Genomic DNA, 21,036 nt, shown 5'->3' on the forward strand with positions numbered 1-21,036 from the left:
AATATTTTGAGCATCTTTCTTAATAATTTGTTTTTTACAATATAAAAATAAAATTTAACCAGCACAAGCACGTTACAAATGCATTAGTGCATGCGAAAAAGTGTGTGTGTTTTTTGGGTAGGTCTAAAACGTGGAAATTCATCAACATCTCGAATCTGAATTTTTTTGTTACGATTACTATACGTTCGCTACACTACGTATACAAAAAAGTAAAAATGAATCAAATATGGAGGCAAATTAAATCTAGAAAAATGTCATCAAAGAAATTTTCGTTGAATAATTCTTTGAGATATTATATAAATTATGAAAATTATTCTGTACCGCACAGGAGATTTCAATGCTGCATGACTCAATTTTCAGCGCCCGTATATTGAAAACAGCTTGGTAAAAAAGTAAAAAAAAAAATCCAATTGAATTGCAAAAATATTAATTGCAGTTTAATCATTTCCATTTTAATTTTAAAATGAAATTTTGCGGGAGATAATAGAAATGAGAAGAAGATGCGTAGTCAGTGAAGGGAAGGGCTTAAGGTCTCCATAACAGTATAAGAAAATTATATGACTATTAAAATTTGAAGCCTAAAAATATTTTGCATAAGAAGCTATTAAGAGACCAAGTTACATAAAATATTTAATTGAAACTTTTAGAGAGCGTTTTTGTTTGCTTACCCGCTAGTAGCCAAAGGCGGCTAATTGAAAATAAAAATAGATGGAATTTTGAAAAGATAAAAACGATTAAAGGAGTTATTTTTAGAAGACTGTATTTACACTCAGCACAGTTTCTACATACCTGGCATTTGCGCAATAAATATTTAATTCTGATTACCAAATTCTTGCATTTCAGAGAAACGTAGCTCGTATCTGAACATATACTTCACAATGCCAAAATAGCAAAATAAGCATTGCGCATTTTCATTTTATAAATATGAAAAATATTTGTGCAAAATTACATATCTCATTGCATGGAGGACAAAATATCATGATCCATACTTTGCAAAATAGTTGAATTTTAAGTAAATTAAATGTAGCTGATGTTTGAACATATATTTATTTCACAAGATCTAAATGGCAAAGTATGCATTGTGAATTTGTAAATCATGCACTTTTCTATAAATATGCAAAATATTTTTGCTAAATTTCATATCTCATTATATGGAGGATAAAATACCATGATACATATTTATGCATAAAAATTAATCATTACCACACTGGAAAAAAGAAATCAATGTTTCAATTTTTTTTTTTGTGCTGTTCGAAGAATGAAAATAATGATACCATAATATTAAAATTTATAATTTGTTCTAAATAATTCTGCACTAGTGTTTCACTACACAACTTAAATATTTCCCCCTTTTAAATGAATATTGAAAAAAAATATATGTCCGATATGAAAATATGCATTATGAACCTAATATTTTTTTTCTTTTTTCTAAGAACTCGAAAGCTCATTATTTTTATCACTTTAATACTTCTAATCTCTTCATTTTCGCCAAATTAACGTTTCCATGATGTTCTCTTTCTCAATATTAATATGAATACAAGCTTTTTTTGTTCGAGAATGTAAAAGTATTCAAAATTAGCTTATCAGAAAAATGTTGTATGTTTAAAAAAAAGTTCTTTTGAAATAATTAAAATCTCTCATAAAATGAGGGCCTCTTTTTTTATATAAAATTCTTCTAAAAAATAGCGGAAACAAATAGCTCCTGATCAAATACTTCTAACATACTTTCCCCTTTTCTTAGAATTCAATTTATAATGTTCATAGTGGTTAAAGTTTGAAAAGTTAAGAGACAAACAAAATGCCTTCTTTCATCTTTTTTTCCCCCTAATAAAAGAAGAGACAGAAGGGGAAAAAAATGAAACCTCTGAGTAAAAGACAGAAGTTTTAAAGAGCCCTGTGGCAACGTGCGTGCCTCTTTCCGTGCGTAAAACCGTTCCCTTGGCAACGGAGATGAGCGCGGTTGTCATGGCAACCCTGTAATAGCTTCCAAAACGATTTTATTCAAGTAATTTTTTTGGAAACAACGTCGGGCTAGAAAGGTTGGGGAAGGGGGTAAGATTTTATCTCTTTTTTTTTATCCTTTACTTTGCGTGATTTTTCGTTAATTTTTTTTTTCTTTTAGTTTCCTCTGCCGCCTGTAAGCGAAAATGAATTAAAATGAAACATTTCATTTAAGGAGACCCAGGCCTATGTCTTAGATTATATGTATATTTTTTATTGTTTATTTTTTCATTGTTGCGTGTATTTTTCTTAATGCATTTAAAAGTGCATTTATCCTCCGCTATGAAACGTTTATATCGACATTTTCTCCTGCTAAACAGGCTTTTTGCCTTTGTTGTATTCTTTAAAGAGGAAAGGGAAGAGTGGGGGGGGGGGGGAAACTTTAAATTGAAAAAGTACTTTAGTGTTTTTCTTATATTTTCAAAGAAACATTCAGTTTTCCCAATTACATTTAATTTTTCTCCAAGCCACTAAGAGCCGTGTTGCTAAGAAAAGTTTGTTTTCCTCTGCGCATTAAATAGACTTCTAACTCCATTAACAGTTTTAGGAATGCATACAAAATAGAGAATTTTTTTTTTCTCTTTTTATAAATGTAGGTCATATTGAAGGGAAATTTTGGCTCCTACAATGAAATAAGTTTAGAAAACGAAAAGCATAAAAAAAAAATTAACGTTTGTAGGGTCTTTGGAAGTCTCATTCTATGTATCCTTTTAAAGTTAGAAATAAACGCATCTTTTATCATTTTGTAACATTCCTAGGATATATGTATTTTTTTAAAAAATAAAATAATATTCAACATTTGACTTTTATTTATTTTTATACATTTCTCACTGGAAATTTCATTGTGCAAGAATTTATCAAAAAAAAAAAAAAAAAAAGCTCTGTGAAAAATTTCTAACCAAAATTCTCATTTTAATTCTTTTTTTTTTTTTTTCGTTTGCTGAAATTCCGTTTTACAGTCCTTTTTTAAACAATTAATTTCAAACCTTATAACTTTACTCCTGTTTTCCCAATCAATGACTGATAATAAATGTGTCATTTTATTAAAAAATCACAAATCATTCTTCATTTTCTTCGAGTGCACAGAAAACCTGAACGAAAAGCAAACGTATTCCATTTTGTCATTTAAAAGATGCAATCTATACCAAATGCAAGCTTTTCTATCAGAAATTTCATTTGCATTAAAAATTTCAACTTTTTTCCTATTTATGTACGAGTGATGAGACATTTACAGGCTCAGAATAAAAAATAGTTCTCATTTTGCAAGATAAATGCTGCTTAGTGCCTAAGAAACGAATGATTATATCTTTATTAAGGGATAGGAAGGAATGAAAAAATTATTTAATAAAAGAGCATTCTATACGAATGTTATTAATGAAAAAAATATTCGTAAGATGCATTTAAATGCGATAACTTTGTTGCTTTTATTCCTATATATGGAATAATATCGAGCTAAATGAAAATCATTTGTTTCGGAATTTAATTCAAAATCATAAAGCCCCACAGAGACGAAAAAAATTCTTGCTTTAAAATAGCATGTGACCTGGACTAGGATTTGATCCTTTGAAAGGTTAAATCATCGCCATTTCCATTGGTAACGGTTTATGATTAAGAAGGATGGATTCACGGATTTAGACACAAACGCATTCTTTGCTTTTTAAAAGTCGAAAGTGGTGTGAGTAATCCTTTCATTTACTCCTGATGAATTCATTTATCAAATTTATAGACGCATAGATAGATGAGCATTAGACTTCTTGATCTATCCCATCCAAAATTAGACACAGATATATAATTTTTTATATGAAAATCTCGTGATTTATTCCGAATTTGTTTCATGTTTCATTTGTTTAACGAGTTCGTTTCAATACTTAATACAGAGCTCTAGTTAAAATGTCAAATTTCCTTCACGTTGCTAGAAATACTTTTAATTCACCCAACCGAAAAGCCCAGATGTCGACGGATTTATATTGAAATTAGACGCAGATCTACAATATACCTCATTAAGTTTATCTGTCTTTTTATTTTTGAGCTACCTCACTGGCATATCGGCGGGCAAATTGATTTTTTTCATAGATGCATAGAATCGTCGACCCTTTTATGTATAACTAATGACTGTACACGTGGCTTCGACTGCGTTTATAGGTTCGATATCGAGGTAAGAAAAGAAAACACATATACTTCTGTGTCGCACAAATTTTACATTTAATATCTTAAGAAGTTTTCAGATCAAAAATTGTAATTAATTATTAATCTAAAGTGTTAGAATATATGTCAAATCAGTGAATGTCACTCAGGCTTATTTCTCCAAATTTAGGAATGAACTCTCTTCATCGCACATAACAGTTTATGGGAAGTTGTGGGTTTTTTTCCCTTCTTTTTTGATTTTTACGTATTTTCTATTTTATTTATCTCTATTCTAGTTATTTTCTTTTATGTAACTTTACTTTTATTTTATTCTAAATTCATTGCTTTATGCAACATGTGGTATAGGTTATGCTACTTATGTCCCTAGGCCATTTTTTTACGTCTCTATTTTCATATGTATTACATCAGCACAGGTCTTGAGGTCTCCTCAAGAAGGAAAGTTCCTTCATCTTTAAATTCTAAATTTATAATAATTGTTAAAGGATCTTATTCCGGTGTGATGCCGCTGTTGGCACATATCATCCAATCAATAAAATATAAAATAAAATATGACAAATCAATATAAGTCTCAAATTTGGCGCAAATATATAATGACTGCTTGGAACTGAAAACATAAAACTGCTTGTTGAAGAGACATTGAAAATCTGGGATTTTATAGACTTTTGAAGAGGTTAAATTTTGTTTTAAGATATTTATTTTATTTTAATGCCAAGTGGAAGTAAACTAAAATGTCTTTGGTCTAACATCATCTCACAAGTGATGGTTGCAATTAGACAAGAAAATAACTTTAATAATTTATTAACTTTAATAATTATTATTTATTACAAAAACTTAATTTGTGCGAATTTTGTTTAAATTAACTTTTAATGATTGATTAAAATTTGAAGAAAAATTATTTGGCAATGAAGACGGAATGACTGAAATGCTATTTTTTTTTTTAAGTTTAAAGATAGTGCAGATTTAATTTTTGTGTGATATGTTTTAAAATTATGGTTAAAAAAAACACACAAACTTTTCTTACTTCTATTTCCACCTCTTTAGAAGGGCTTAGAAATTTTTATTGTCGCAGCTCATCTTTCTAGGTGCTAAAAAGTATACATTTTAAATTTTTTTCCAGTCCGTTAAGGAGTGTGAAATTGTATAAAACTCAAACTAACAAGCAATCAAAAGGTTAGTTATATATAGACAGATCTATTACACGAAATAATTGCTCTATTATCTCATTTGTTTTTTTCTTCTGGAATTGTGTAAGGTTCAAATAAACTAAAGGACATTCAGTTATATATGTATATAATGTAAAACACATATTTTTAAACAGTTGTGTGGCCGAAGAGAGAAGATACTTTTGAATTTTTAAACTTCGCTTTAGTCCATCTCGGAAAGAATAATTTGTGTACAAGAAAGAAGCGACGAAATACGTCAATCTACAGCGCGACACAAGAGCAAAAGAGAAGAGAAGAAATATTTTTCCCAATGATTTTATGTTATGAGTATCTGATAGGGATTGCTTTGACATGTGTCGACTTGGGAAGGGAAATTTAGGCACCTTTTAAAAGAATTTTCTTAGCTTGACAGATTTTTATCCCTTCATTTGGATGTGTAAAAGTGCTAAATAAAGCAGTTTTACAGAGTTCGGGTGGCAATAATTAAATAAAAAAGGTGGTCGGATCAGGAAATAAGAGAATATTATAGAATTAAATTAATATGGGTTAAATTAAGATAAAACTTTAGAAATTAGTTAAGAATTTAAATTTATATATATATATATATATATATATATATATATATATATATATATATATAGAGAGAGAGAGAGAGAGAGAGAGATTATACGTAAGCATTATTCTATTATCTCATTTGTTTTATCTTCTCTTTTTCAGGTGCGAACGCTGTTCGTGAGTGGCCTGCCAATGGACGCGAAACCAAGAGAGCTCTACCTCTTATTTAGAGCTTACAAGGTGTGTTTGACCTCTCTAAAATTAGAATCAAATATGAAAAGAATTTGCATATATTTCCATAAAGTATTAATGTTGCCAGTTTTACTTTTTGTAGAAATGTGAATTGGAATGTTTTACCTGGAATAATAAATGATAATATTTATTGATGTTAAATGCTCAAGCGATAATCCAGAAACTTGTTTTCTTGATCTCTAATCTTAGATTTTGCTGTTACAGTAAAATGTATACATCAGAATGTTTCTTCTGTAAGATTAAAGAATTTTTTTAAACTCACATCAAAGTAAACCGTTAATGGGTCTCGTAATTCACCATTATTTCTAAGATCAAGGACAAAAATATCAGATGTCTTTAGAGGAATTCGCAAATATTTATTATGCTTTCGAAATTTCACTTTGTTCTAAATTGAGATCTGATTATCGATTGTGCCCTCCAGGCTTTTATAAAATGGTTTGTAATAAATAATAAATTCTTATTTGAGTTATGAGATGCAAATGAAATAACTTCTACATTTTAAAAATATGACAATAAGTTCACAAATCAATGTTTATGAGATTTTCATGTGTTTTTCAGTATTTTGCTTTTATTTATTTCTTGATGAAATGAATAAAAAACTAAGTGTGACAGGTTTTTTATTTTAATGCTTTCTTTATATACAGTTTTTGCTCATAAAATATTCTGCAGTAAATTCAATCAACCAGTGCACGAGAAAGTGAGCAAACTAATACAATTTCATAAAGATTCAAATTATGATTTTCATTTTTTTATTTTTAGAAGAGTATCTCTTTCTATCGCATTTCATAAACATGATCAACAGCTCTGATGTTTTCTAATTTTTTTTAATTCATTTTTTACTTCATTTCTATTACATCTATTTCTAATATTCTACAGTATTATGCTTTTCCGATAAGTTAATTCTTCTTCCTTTTGATAAGCAACAATGTGCATTGCAATATTACATAACAACTCTGTGATTTCAAATTTTGCTCATTGTTTATGGCGTTTCTTTTAGGTGAATATAATGGCGTAAATGTTCTTAAAACTATTTTGAATTCTATTTATAGTTAAAAAAGAAATCCCCCAAGTTCAGGTTCATGGAATAATTATAGATATACACCTTTATTTATGTACTGAAAAACAATTTTTGCTTTTATAACTTTCGATGCTTTAGTTTTTAATTTAAAATTCCTTTTTATTAATATTCAGGGATCGTAGTAAACTGCTAATATCATTTATTTTCATCTAGAAAACACAATAATATCAAATTTCAAAACACTTCATGCAGGGAATGAAAAATTAATTACTTTAGTCCATGCATAAAAATAAATGTTTGTGAAAATGATAGAAAATTAGAAATTCACTTGTTTGAGATATCATGGTTTAATTTGGTTAACATTATCCACTTGTTGCCAAAGTCAATATAGAATGGGAATTATTTAAGTCACAAACAGCAATTTCTGCATGACTGGAACTTGTTTCATCACAATTGGGATTAAAAATGCTGATTTTTAACAAATCTGATGATAAATGGAGTGAAATATATCATTTACTTTATGCAAACATTCATTTAGAATTCTATTTATTTTTTAAAAATATTTCTTTAACAAAATTTTTTCATTGTGATTAAAAAAAATAAGTAAAAATATTTCTTTCACATAAGACGGTATAAATTTTCAAACACAGTTTTCATTTTAATTTTAAACGAGGCAGAAAATGATTACAAAACCCAGGGCTCTTACTTACGACATTCATAAAAAATGCATGCACCTAGTGGAACTCTGAATAGTATCCAGTTACAGACAAAAAAAAATAGATTAAGTCATTCCGGAATCTTTTCCTTGTTTTTCCCCGGATAATGATCTCGATACTCATCTTATTTCCCGTTTTTTTTTCTGTTTTCTTCTTTTCTTTTTTATTATTATTCTTTTACTTAATCACACGAACTCCCTGCCCCAACAGAAAATGAGATATTAAAGTATTTTAATTACGCAACCGTCCGGCCCTGATGTTATCAGGTCCCTGAAACTTCCGCTCTCCGAAAAGAAGGGACTTTTTCCTTCTTTTATCAGCGTATTGGAAAACCGATATCTCGCGACTCAAAAGAATGAAACAGGGAAAATATATTAAGTCTAAAGGACTACCGTCGGTTGTAAGGTTTTTAATTATTTATTATTTTGTTATTTTGGTACGGAAGAAAAGTAGTAAAGGTAAAATCGATTTTTTTTTGTTATATTTTTTTTTCTTCCATTCCTTTTGTTTTCCTTCGTTCGTCTTCTTATTAGGCAAGCTGTTTTGATTAAAAGAAACTGTTGCACAAAGTCTCAAAATTGTTGAGTTTCCTTATTGATCCTTCCAGAATTTTCTGTGTTCCCTCCGCAGTAGAGATAAAGCCCACCATTTGCTTCGCGTTGTGCAATTTTGAATCATTCACGAAAACACTCAGTTGTTATAGGTTTAATAACAGCCACTATTAAAGGACTATTTTTCGTGTTTGTAACGGATTTTTTTATTAGCAGTTTTTAAAAAGTCAGACTCTATGACCGCGTTTCTAATTTATAATCAAAAATACTACTCACGGTTTTTTAAAAAAATAAACTAAAAAATGAAATAACTCCAAAAATAGCCAGCATCTTCATAACAAATGTTTCATTTCATTAGACAGTAAGCAAATTTGAATTTTCAAGCCAGCAAGACTAGAAAATTAAATATTTTCAAATGTAATTTAGCTCATTTTTATTTTTATATTATAGTAAAAGTCTAGTTTATAATTATGGAGAACTACTGAACATTTCAATTGCAATTCAAAGTTAAAAATATGTCGCATTAGCCATTGTATAGTAAATTTCGTATCTTTTATTGAAATTAAGAATTACACGAAAAAATTAATACCTCCGAAGATGTATTTATGTAGAAATTTTCAAGCTTGTAAATTTATTCTTATTGATGCTTCAGATTAACTGAGTATAGGATTTAAAATTTCGATTCATTAGATAATTAAAATTTCGGGAAACCTTTTCTTAGTGAGATGCCAGGAGTTACCTCGTGTCCATTCGAGGACCAACGGTGTGTTTTTGCAAGATAAAAAGTACGCCAGCTCGGAAGTATAATCGCTTTAAAATTGCTATTTTAAGCAATGTTAACATATCTCTTTTGAAATAATAGCCATCTAGAATCAAGAAACGGAATAGAGAATAGACACACTTGTAATACATGCAGTGGAAGGTTAAAATATTCTGGTATTACAAGATCCTGTATCTATATATCTGTCCTGTATCTGTATATCTGAATGAAACGACAATGCAAAAAATAAGGATAGATATTCCGGTTTCAATCATGATTGTGATACAAAGCTGGTTTTGAAAATATAATCATGTTTCCGCTAAACAATAAATTTTAAATAAATGTTCAATAACTTGATGGTAAGTAGAAGGCGGGTATCACACTATCAGTTGTCACGCGCTTTTATTTTTCAGCGCTGTTGGCAACAAAATTTTAGGTCTATCATCAAAACTTAGTCGAATAATTGACAGACATCTCAGACTCCATCGATGTAAGATGTTAGAACATTCAAATAGAAGGTTTTTGTCACTTCGTCGAGTTTGAAGTAAAAAAAAGGCTTTATATATTTTTGCATCCAATTTACAACAAATATCTTTTGATATTAGGAAAAGAAATGCGAAAGTCACCTTTGCAATTTGTCTTCATTTATTTTAATATAAAAAATTATAATTTCTTCTCGCACTGATGGATGGGACGCATGGATGGGTGGCATGGTGGTAAGGTCTCTGTTTCGGAACCGGAGGGTTTCAGGTTCGAGACCGATTTCCGCCAAAGACCTGTCGTGTAAACAGGTCTGGTGCACGCTAAACCCGTCCGTGCCAAACGTCCTCCTGCTAGTGTGGTGTAGAAGTTTGGAGAAGGGGTGCCAGCTCAGGTGTCATTCTCGTCCTCTGAGGCCTGTCCCAAAATAGCCCTAGTGTTGCTTTCAAACGGGACGTAAATATACGTAAACTAAACTATCTCGAATTGAATAGAATAATTCGACTTTGATGCTTTCAAAATATACCATACCTAAAATTAAAATGTTTAACGAGTTTAATAGTTTATTAAAAATCATAAAAATCCATAAAAGATTACGCACAGCATATTTTGAAATTAAACTCTTGCATCATTTTTTTTATAAAGGCCACATCTTTTTATAAAATGGTCCTTAAATGTTTACTTTCAAAAATGGATTTCAAAATGTAGTGCTAATTTAATTTAAACTATTTATTTGTAATTCGATAAATACTTTGGCATTATCAAAAATTTATTTTTAAAATATTTTTTTGAACTAATACAATTTAAAAAATCAATGAATCAGATTTTTTTTTCTTTCAAAAATACACTGCTTGTTTTTCCATTGTCCCGCTATATTTGCATTCTATTGAACAAACTTTTCTCTTTTTATTTCCAGGGATATGAAGGCTCTCTCTTAAAAGTCACGAGTAAAAATGGCAAAACATCGTCGGTGAGTATCAGTTTTAAAAAGAAAAATGTAGACAGCATAAGAAAATGTCTTTTAAAAATCAGATCCACCTGTTTAATTTATGCTCATTGTTTAATGTTCCAATCTTGATAAAGAATTAGCGTATATGAGCACGCATTTCGAAATTAATTAATTACTTAATACATCCAGTACTTTTCTCATCTTCATCATTTTTTCCCCTCTTCCTTGCCTTAACAATTTGCTAAATTAATTAGAAATGTCCTGCGCTGTTCTACGAACTTCGGTGACGAGGAGAGGTTTCTCATTTTAAATATTTAATACTTTAATCACTTTATTGCAATTAGGAAGCAGAAAAATAATCTCTTAAAGCTGATGGAAAAATTTGTCATTACTCTATTTAATTTTCTATTTGCTTTGTTACAAAATCGAAGATTTTTTTGTTGCTATTATTTTTAAAGTAATTATTTTTTTAGTGTACGCTGTTTTTTAATTACAGCCCGTTGGTTTTGTAACGTTTACTACAAGAGCTGGTGCGGAGGCTGCGAAGCAAGACTTGCAGGTAAGAGATAATTTGAAATTTTTCTCATTTTTTTTTTTTTTTTTTACCTTTTAAAACTATTTACGTAACGCAAACGATGGCTTACAGTATTATATGAGCGTATTGAAAAATAAATTTTAACATAGCTGATCATTCATGGAAATTCTCTAAAATTTTTTCTACCATTGATCTGTTTGTTTTATTCTGAGGAAAACTGTATTAATTATATATTGAAATAATTCATAAGTATCCATGTTCCTAGAAAAATTAAAATTCCTTATTTATAAAAAAAAACACAAGCACAGACGAGTTGATAGCTGAACTTCAATTTCAAATAGATGAGTGTATTTGCTGTTAGGGAAGAAAAATCCTTGTTCCCAAGAATTAACAAGATTTTCCTACTGAAGAAATAACAAGGAATGTGTTGAACAATGCAACAATTTTTTTTAATTCTTATTGTGGCTAAAAACAGGATATTTGCACGTTTTAAAAACGGTTTCTACGAAGAAATTTTTTTTAAATGTTTTGACATATTTTTGAAATGAGAAATATCTTCTGCTACTTCTAAAGTATTCTTTTCCCAAAATTTTGCATGTAAACAAGGTTTGGCTTGAAGGATATATTTCTGCATTTTTCGAAGGGAGATGCCCCTAATACATAGTTCAAAAATGGTGTGAAATGTATATAATTAAAATTTCTTAGAACAAAATAAACAACATTATATATAAATCAGAAAGGAAACTACCGTCAATAATGACTCCTAATTAGAAAGAAAATACCTCAAAAACACTTGTACTGTTCACTGCAACAAGCGGAAATCCACCGTCTCAAAAATCAATTGCAAAATCTTTAAATGCATCTGTAGCATCCATAAATAAAATAACAAACAACTAAGAAATATAATGTTTACCAACTTTTGCCCAGGGATCTAGCTCAATGCAGAGCAGTTTGTGAAACAATGTTTTAACAAAAGATAAATAGAAATACGTTGAGACTTTTGATGAAGCATTGTGAGTAGAACTTTGTAATGTATATATCCATTACTCTACAAATTTCGAAAAATTAACCTTCTTATTAGTTAGAACAGGGTTGTTTTTTTTTCTACTTTTCGTGTTCAATTCGAAATCTTCATGCTCAGTGAAATCCTTATGAGCATAATATCCTAAAATTCCATTGGTAAAATATTTCTTGTATTTCATGAAATCTCTGAAATCTAAAATTGTTCCATTCTACTTTACTCCTGGCATTGGTGGTCTGGTGGTAAAGTCTCGGTTTCTGTGTGGAAAGATTTCATATTTTAAAGCGATCTTGCCGAAGAATTTGGCTTGAAGGATATAAATGTAAAGGAAAGTTCGGTTTTACTTTACATGGAAAGAATAGGGTAAAGGAGGGAACTTTATATCTATCGCGGTCAATTGTCTTTCAGCTAGTGTGGGAGAAAATTTAGAAAGGGGGATGTTGATTCAGTACTCGTTTCAATCATCTGACCAGGTTTAGAATTAGGAGATTCGTCCCGAAATAGCCTCCTTATTCCTGCAATACTGGACATAAATATAATTAAATAAAATTATCATTTTTGGAAGCTTAGTAGGCTAAATTGTCCCCGGCCTTTCAAATACATCGAAACTAAAAATTTCAACAGCAAGAAAAACAAAATATCGTCATGAGTTGGAGAAATTATGAACATATCAGAGAAAATATATATGAGCCTTAAGATAATTTGCCAACAGTTGATAATATAACAGTCAGTTGCTTATGTCATTTTCGACAGGAAACTAGTATAGATTTATGCAATGTTATTTTACCATATTTGAAACGAATGATACATGCCTTCATCCGTTTCCAGTTTTGATTCCATGATTGAAATAATAATATTGCAAAATCGCGACTGATTATTAAAATGTGGTTTGAGGATCTTCCATACTAATTCATGCAGATTAGGAAGAAGGTTCCCTTGACCCTGTTATCTAATAAACTGCGATGATTGTCTTTCTATATAAAAAATCAAAACGGCAGTAAATGCAATCTTTTTAAGATAATTTAATTATTAGACTTTCTTTCAAACCTTCATTCTATACTGTCTTGCTATTAAAATAATTTGTGTTCATTTAAGCGTAAAATTTGTTATCTGGAAAAATTTAGCTCAGAAAGTTAATTAGGATTCAAAATAGGCATCTACATGAAGAAATGAAGCCTAATAATTTCAAGAAAGTTATCCTTTTAAGAAAATAATCACTACCTTTACTTGTTATTGTCAATTTATTAGTCTCATTCACTTTGTTTTTAACAATCGCTCGAAGCATGCATCAAATTATGCAAATACAAGTTCTCTCTCCGAAAACTAAGAGTTCCAAAACCACTTAACGGTGTTCCTTTAATGTAGAAATGCTTCTTAAACAGATTGAAATGAATTCCTTCCATCCCAGCGCTTTCAGTCGCGCTCCTTAATAAGGATGGAAGGTTAATAGATCGAAACGTTTCTACCCTGAGTCCACAGCAAGTTTAATTTTCCATCCATTTGACTCTATCTCTGCCTGAAGCAGCGTTAAAAGCAATTACTTTAAAATTCCATTAACCGAACGAACTTTCGTATTAAATTATAGTCTCACAGATTCCAGATATCAAAAATGTTACTTTTCTCCCACCAAATTAAAAAAAAAATGGCAAGTTCGATGACTGCTTAATTTAATAAGCCGTTTCACATGCACTTTCCTCTCAAACTATCTTGAATATTAATGTGCAAAAACTACTTCATGGTCGCTCGCACAATGCGGCAATCGGAGCATGTTCCACAGATCACAGCATGAATATTCCGGACTTCATTTGCACGGATTGGAACAAAAGACTTTCGCCAACTAACCCGCCAAAACGACAGCCTCGACACCAACGTTTTGCATATAATTTATAGTCGACGCAGCCTCGTAGCCTGACGCGTTCAGGCGAACTGAGGCGGGAGAGGGTGACACAATGGAACAAAATGGAAGAATCCTTCTAGCGCATAATGCCACACACAGATCTTCCTTCGCGGTAAAAAACACGCAGTGACATATCTTGGTGCATCCACTAATTAAGACTGTAATTAAAACTTATGCCCAAGGCGTACCGTCTTGTCTTAATTGAATTTTAAACGCGCAAGGGGAGAAGTGAAGCGAAGTGATAAGAGCCTACTTCTGGGAGTAAGCAGAAAAGAGTCGAGTTGAGTGGTGGGATGATAACGTTGAGCTTCCCTTCTTTTTTTCCCCCTTTCCGCTGGTGAAGGAGGGATTCCCTAAAATTCGCTATTTCTGTCCCTGGGGCAAACACTGCAAACAAAAGTTCTGTGAGACTTCGATTTAAGACGAGTTTTCACAGAGATTCGGTAAAACACCGCATATTTTAGTGATGTATATACATATGTGTATATACATGTATTCAGTGGCTTTTATTTATTTCCTTTTTTCTACTTTTTTTGTATCCGAAAAGGGGGAACAAGGTAGGATTATTTTCAAACTTTGTATAAAGGAAAAGGGAATGATTTTCGATCAAGATGCTTTTCGATTGCCCGGGGCTTACGTTCGATTGAAAACTAGTGGAAGAGTTGAGCTGAAATTCCCCTGAGATCGGTTTCTTCTTTTCCATTTCTCAAAGGGAAAAAAATCTCGATATTAGCTTGTGCTTATGGAAATGAAATGTCTTATTTGTTATTTAAATGTTACTCGTGTTGAAAGGTAATACTGAGTGCAAGTCTTAATTTGTTTTACAGCTTCCACTTTCATTTTTGAATTTCAATAAAAGTGCTGAATTGTATCTGAATTCTAAGAAATTGAAATAATAATAATGTAACTAAATTGGAATGAAACTCAAATTTTCCATTTATTAATACACAATATTTAACAATAGTGTTATGATATCTTTATACGATATCATTTTACTGCATACAGAATATCGAACAATATCGTAGAGATACAATATAATGTGATTATAGGGATAAGTTATAATAACCCAATTCTATTAAATTTTAAGTTAAAGATTTTAAATTTTATTGTTTAGCGACAATGTCAAGTGACCTCATCATTATTTCAAAAGTATTTTATTTCAATTATATTCGTCTAGTTTTAAACCATTTCCAAAATTAAAAACTGAAATGAACTATGGTCATTAGTTTTGTTTATTTTTCAGTTTAAATACCTCGATTAAATTCATTACTCAATTAATTTAAAATACAAAATTGGTTTGGAATACTAATTCCTCAAAAGATGGCTCTCTTTTGAGTGGAGGCAATGATATATTATCAAATCATTTCTTCTCAGAAAACAATTAAGAAAACTTGTCACGGAGACGAGGAATGTTCTAATCTTGAGGATTTAAACATGGACATCAAAAAATATGAAGTCAGTGCCTAAGGATTTAAAAATAGAATCAGTTCCTGTTCCTTTTCATTTCAAAAAGCAATGTAGATCTTGCATTTTTGTCCCTAAAATCATATGGCAACACTATATATGACAACTGGAAGTAACGTTTTCGATGGCGTGATGTCATAACTATCAGACAGATAATTTAACTTCATTCCACATTTTTGCAATTGAAATCCTTCAAACTTAATTATTTTCCTTTAAATCTTTAGCTTCCCAGTAAAAAAAAAATGTTACAACTTTTTCATAGAAGGAATTTTCTTTTAAGCAAATAATTTCTGTACGGTAAACCTTCCTTTAAAATTTAACGATAAACATTTCAAAAGAAAAATAATTATAAAAAATATTGTTAATATGTTTATTCGATCACATTTCTTTAACTGCTATAAAAAAAATCGGCTGTGATTCTGAACACAACGTAGAATTCCAAAAAGTTACTTTCATGCTTAAAGTTCATTTTTGATGCTAAAATTGAACTCAAAATTGTTGTTCCCTCTCACTTTCATACACACTGAAAAGTTGTTTTTTTTTATTTTTACTTACCATTATTATTACTTACTATTATTAACTTATTTTACTTACCATTTTTTTTTTTAGCAATGCATCATAAAATATGAAAATTGTGCATATTTTTGTTTCCTTATTTCAGGAATTAAAATATTAAAGTACATAGATTAATTAATTATTGAAGACATCGAGACACATTTCATTTCTTATCGCAAATAATTAATTACTGTCGTTTATTTCCCTGCACGAATACCAAATAATCGATCGCATTTTCATTCTATAATGTCTAGGAAAAAAGTAAAGTTTTCTTTCTTAGTGTACCTCTCGTCTCTTTGGGAAAACAGTTTTACATCGTTCGAAGCAGCTCTTATTCAACTTAAGATTCATATTCGCTGTGGTATTTATTGTTAGCTTATTCTATTCATTTAACACTTTTAATAAATACATATCATTACTTTTTTTTATTTACATCTAACATTTAAATATTAATTTTAATTCCGTGCAACCAATAGCATAATATATTTTTAAAGGATCTTGGAGTAAATAAATAGCATATAAACTTAAGAAGAATATCGAAAGTAAATACAGTCAGTCAGTAAGAAGCACATCCAGATCAAATTGTCTGAAGTTTTTTATTCTTTCACAGAACTAAGATGTTGCTCATTTTCTTTACTTTCTCAATACATCTACATTGATTTTTCAATAAAAAGGCATTTTAAATAATTTCAAGATTATTTTTATTTCCTTGGAAATGTTTTTCCCCTCAATAAAATTATAATGATTTTTTTTTCTTTTTTTGCTTATTATTCTGATCCTTCAAGTAATAGCTGGATGATTCCGAAACTTAATTTTATTTCTTAGAATATCTAAAACATACTAAATTTCTATTTGATGTTGGGTAAGTTCCCGATTTCCTGGCTGGGGTATTTTAGGCTTGACATTATATTCCACCGAAGAATAGCTGCAAAAGTTGGAATGTTAAATTCATTAGGATCGAACGTCTCTCCATTGGGGTGGAATGGGAGTTAGGATTGCCTTAAGTACAGTCTACGTCATCTGAACACAGTTCCAAATTTCGAGGTCCATTCCAGAATAACTCTCCTATTTCTTCGAAGTAAGACTCAGTTATAATTGGATTTAACGTAAAGTAAAATCTTAGTTAATAACAAATTTTAAAAAATATTTAAATATCTTTAAATGATTTTCTTATGCTAAATATGTCAACATAAAAATAATATTCTTTTCTTAATTATATTCTTTTAATGTAATAAACAACTTCGTTAATTAAGTGTCTCTTCTTTTTTTATATATCTCTTTTGTTAAATGAAATGTAACTTCTGGAACGGTGGCAAGGCAGGATTTGTATTCATAAAGAAATATGAAAACAAATTTTTGCTCGTGACATTTCACACGATAGTAAAATCAAAATTTTACTGTTCAATTGGACAATGTTTGAACTCGAAAAGGAACAGATAACTTAATTCCTTTATAGTTTGTTGCTTAACCCATGAAGTCAACACGAATCTAAAGCATCGTCGAACTGACTGATTTAGTGCTAGAAGGAATGAGATGGTAGCAACATAGTGTTTTTGTAAACAGGTCTAATGGCTTGCAACGTGAATTAACGGAGCGAAGTCACGAGTATTTGCACCATTTTACCTTATTTTATTTTATCTTTAATACTTTTGTTATTTTAAATGAATAAAAAAGGTTTTTTTAATTCATACACATTTTAATTTTATCGGATTTTATTATATTTATATTAACGCTCTATGAGATTGTTTCAAATATGTCTCTAAAGAGGTAAATCATATTCCTCTTTCAATTATTACTGAATTAAATTGAATTCATGCCTCTTTTTTCACCATTAATATCTGCAGAGCATTTTGCTTTTTTAGATGCATCAAAAGTTCATAAATAATATTGCTTACGGCCCATTTTTATAAATACAAGGCTGATTCTTCCAGGAAATGGATTCGTAATATTAAATAAATTATTTGATTGCATCTAACTGAATTCCCGTCACTATCTGGCGATAAATCGCCAAATCAGGTTCGAAAGCAGATACAAATAAATCTGGAGGGTAATTGCATTTCACTTTGAATTTCTTGGCGAAATATTACGGCAAGAGGCAAGGGAAAGGGAAGAAAAAGAAAATCGTAGTAAGTTTCGAAATCCTTTCAAACGATAATTTAGCTCCAATAAAAATGTTCCCTTGGCGTCGGGCCGGCTCTTTAAAACGCATTTCCCTTGTTCCTCTTCGGGAGGGAGGAATGCTCATCGGATGATGCGGAGCATTGTTGTCATGGCGACGCCGCAACAGGTATGACGTATTCCATGTGACTCTACTGTGCAAGCCTTTGCAGCTGTCGATTTCGGAACTTCGGAAGGAACGGGAGGGAGCGGAGGGGTGGTTCACTTGAAACAAATAGCCATCGAGAACAATAGTGGCATGTGTCTGGAAATGTTGGATTTTCATTCGGAGTATTTAATTGTTACGATGAATTGATGTTAAGTGGAAAGGAACGATCGCAACTTATGGAATCTGCATTTAATGCACAACAAATTATACATCTGGAATTGTAAATGGCAAGATTAAAAATGATTTGAAATAAGCAACTCTACAAACATAAAGACTTTTGTTTCATACCTTTTAAACAGTTGGATTTAACAATCTTCAGTTCTAATTCCGAAGCGTATTTTATTAAACATATTTGCAATACTCTTTACCGCTTCATATGTCATTTTTTTTATTAAAAACCTTCTCTGTTAAGATTTTTTTAAATTGTATGTCACTGTCCATCCCAGGAGTCACCCCAAAGACAAAATGTTTCTAATTAATATCTATCGTTGAAATCACGAGCAATCTTTACTTTTTTCAAAGCACACACTCTGTACCATTTTTTTTTTTTTTTTTTTTGTGCACAGATAGTTTATATATTTTGCACAAACACTAGTATCTTTCCATTTACTAATTAAAAAATTAAGGATAGTACTTATTGCCATGGATATAAGTAACAATTTTCTTATAATGATATTATAGATAGTAAAGAAGAAATACAAAGACTTAATAGATGGTCGAAAAGAATGACAGATCTGTTCCATAAATAACATTTGAAAAAGCGAGGAGGAATTTTTATGATTATCTATCACGATCCTCTTCTTATCCAAGTTATTTCTTTTTGACTTTCTAAAGGTTAGAAGCTTAAAATTGTATTGCGTTGATTTAAGCTGATTTTCGCTAAATCTGAATATTATCACATATTTATCATAACGTTTTCATAGCTCGTCCAAATAACCACTTTTTGGTTTTTATTCTTCTATTCATACTTACTAACTGATAAGTACGCACTTTTTATAAACTGTTGACATGTTTTAGCTTTGTCAAAATGGAATTTTGAATTGGGTTTTTTTTTCATTCCCTTCTTAGTATACTTGAGTTTAGAATTCTATTCGTCCGTATGCTCTTGATGGAAAATGATCTATTTTAATACCTATAGAATTTAATTATCAATTAATAGAATCAATTAATTCAATTATATTTCCCTACTAATGATAAGGAATTAGATCAAAATTGTTTTTCAGTATATTTATAATAAGGAAGTATAAAATAAAGACTTGAAAAAATGGAAAATAACTGAGCTCTTTCATGAAGAGTAGAATTTTCATGAAAAAAAATACGCAGATAAAAACATTTGCTCTCCTTTTTTTTTTTTTCTTTCATGATTCATAATTTTATAATAACGAAATAACTGTGTTGCTTTTGAAAAGGATTTTATCAAAAATAACTTTCGCTATAAAAATAGTAATTTTCCAAGAAACAATTGTGCATCTTCGCAATTTTCCAAACAAATCGCAATTCATTTCCTTTCGGAATTGTGATCAAGAAGTCTTAATCAAAATCTGGGAATGAAAAGCAATATTAAGGTATAGAGAAAAGCAGGTGATATAGAATTCTAAACAAATAACAATTTCGAAAAAAATGAGTCATCGATCCCACAAATAACATAAGAATACTTGATGCCATTTCAGAGCATTCTGAGATTACAATTACCAACTTTTTATTTAATGAATCATTAAACTTTAAACTGAAAAGATTCTTACTCTGGTTATAATTAAAAAAATTTACTATGATTTCATTTTGAATAATCTAATCAATTATAAATAAGAATAAAAAAAAGATTTTAAATAAAAAAGATTTAAAATTTTCGTTATATCTTTAGCAGCCTTGGAATATTTAAGTAGTCTCTGTGGTTGCTGATTAAGCAGCGAAAATATTGTAAACAGGAATTTGCTTTAGCCGTCTTGAAATTGAAAAGAGATGTATTAGTTAAGCGAGTTTGTTTAAATTAGGAAATATATTGAGTTTAAAACAGACTAAGTTTTTTTCGAGTATCTCATAATGTTGTATTGCAATTGTAATTGCAGTTACAGTGAATACACGGAGATACAGATACAGATGACACGGAGGCAAATAAATGCATAAATAAAAAGTCCTATTTTTAAATAGAAAGCAATGTGAGAGATAAAAAAAATATTTATGGCATTTTTTGTGAGTTTCTTACTATGGTGAAGGAAATTGTATATGTTCAGTATTTAAAAAAAAATCAATGATTGATTCGAATCAAAACTCAATCTATTTGTAAAATTTTCTGCAAATGCCATTTTCAATATGTTAGACTTCATTCTTCTAAATTATTGATAATTGTTTTTTAAATATCGTGTTTGCATACTTTCACATACACATAAAAGTATGAGAAATCCTGCATAAAATAATAGCCTTCATTTCAATAGTAAACCGATTAAAAGCACACTCATTCCCAAATTATTCAAAAAAAATTTCTTGTTCTTTGCATAAAGATTTAACTCATTTGATCCACTGTTGAATTTATTTACGTTAAAGTCGTCAGATATTCAGAAAGAATTTCATTAACTTGATTGCAAATTCAGAATGTTGCACGCCATTTTTCAAAATGGCCTTTTTAAACATAAATTTCTTAAATAAAGACT

At 29.9% G+C, this 21,036-nt stretch overlaps 1 protein-coding gene across 4 annotated transcripts in view; it reads left to right on the forward strand.

The window, feature by feature from the left end:
- Positions 1 to 21,036, forward strand: part of LOC129978170 (RNA-binding protein, mRNA-processing factor 2a-like) — a 340,412-nt gene that overhangs the window by 289,042 nt on the left and 30,334 nt on the right. For all 4 annotated transcript variants that reach the window (XM_056090613.1, XM_056090615.1, XM_056090614.1 and 1 more), the window contains exons 2-4: positions 6,027 to 6,104; positions 10,558 to 10,611; positions 11,087 to 11,149. In XM_056090613.1, coding sequence (XP_055946588.1) covers positions 6,027 to 6,104; positions 10,558 to 10,611; positions 11,087 to 11,149 — 195 coding nt within the window. The remainder of the gene's footprint in view (positions 1 to 6,026; positions 6,105 to 10,557; positions 10,612 to 11,086; positions 11,150 to 21,036) is intronic.

Source organism: Argiope bruennichi, chromosome 1 (genome assembly GCF_947563725.1).
Source record: "Argiope bruennichi chromosome 1, qqArgBrue1.1, whole genome shotgun sequence".
Lineage (NCBI taxonomy): Eukaryota > Metazoa > Arthropoda > Arachnida > Araneae > Araneidae > Argiope > Argiope bruennichi.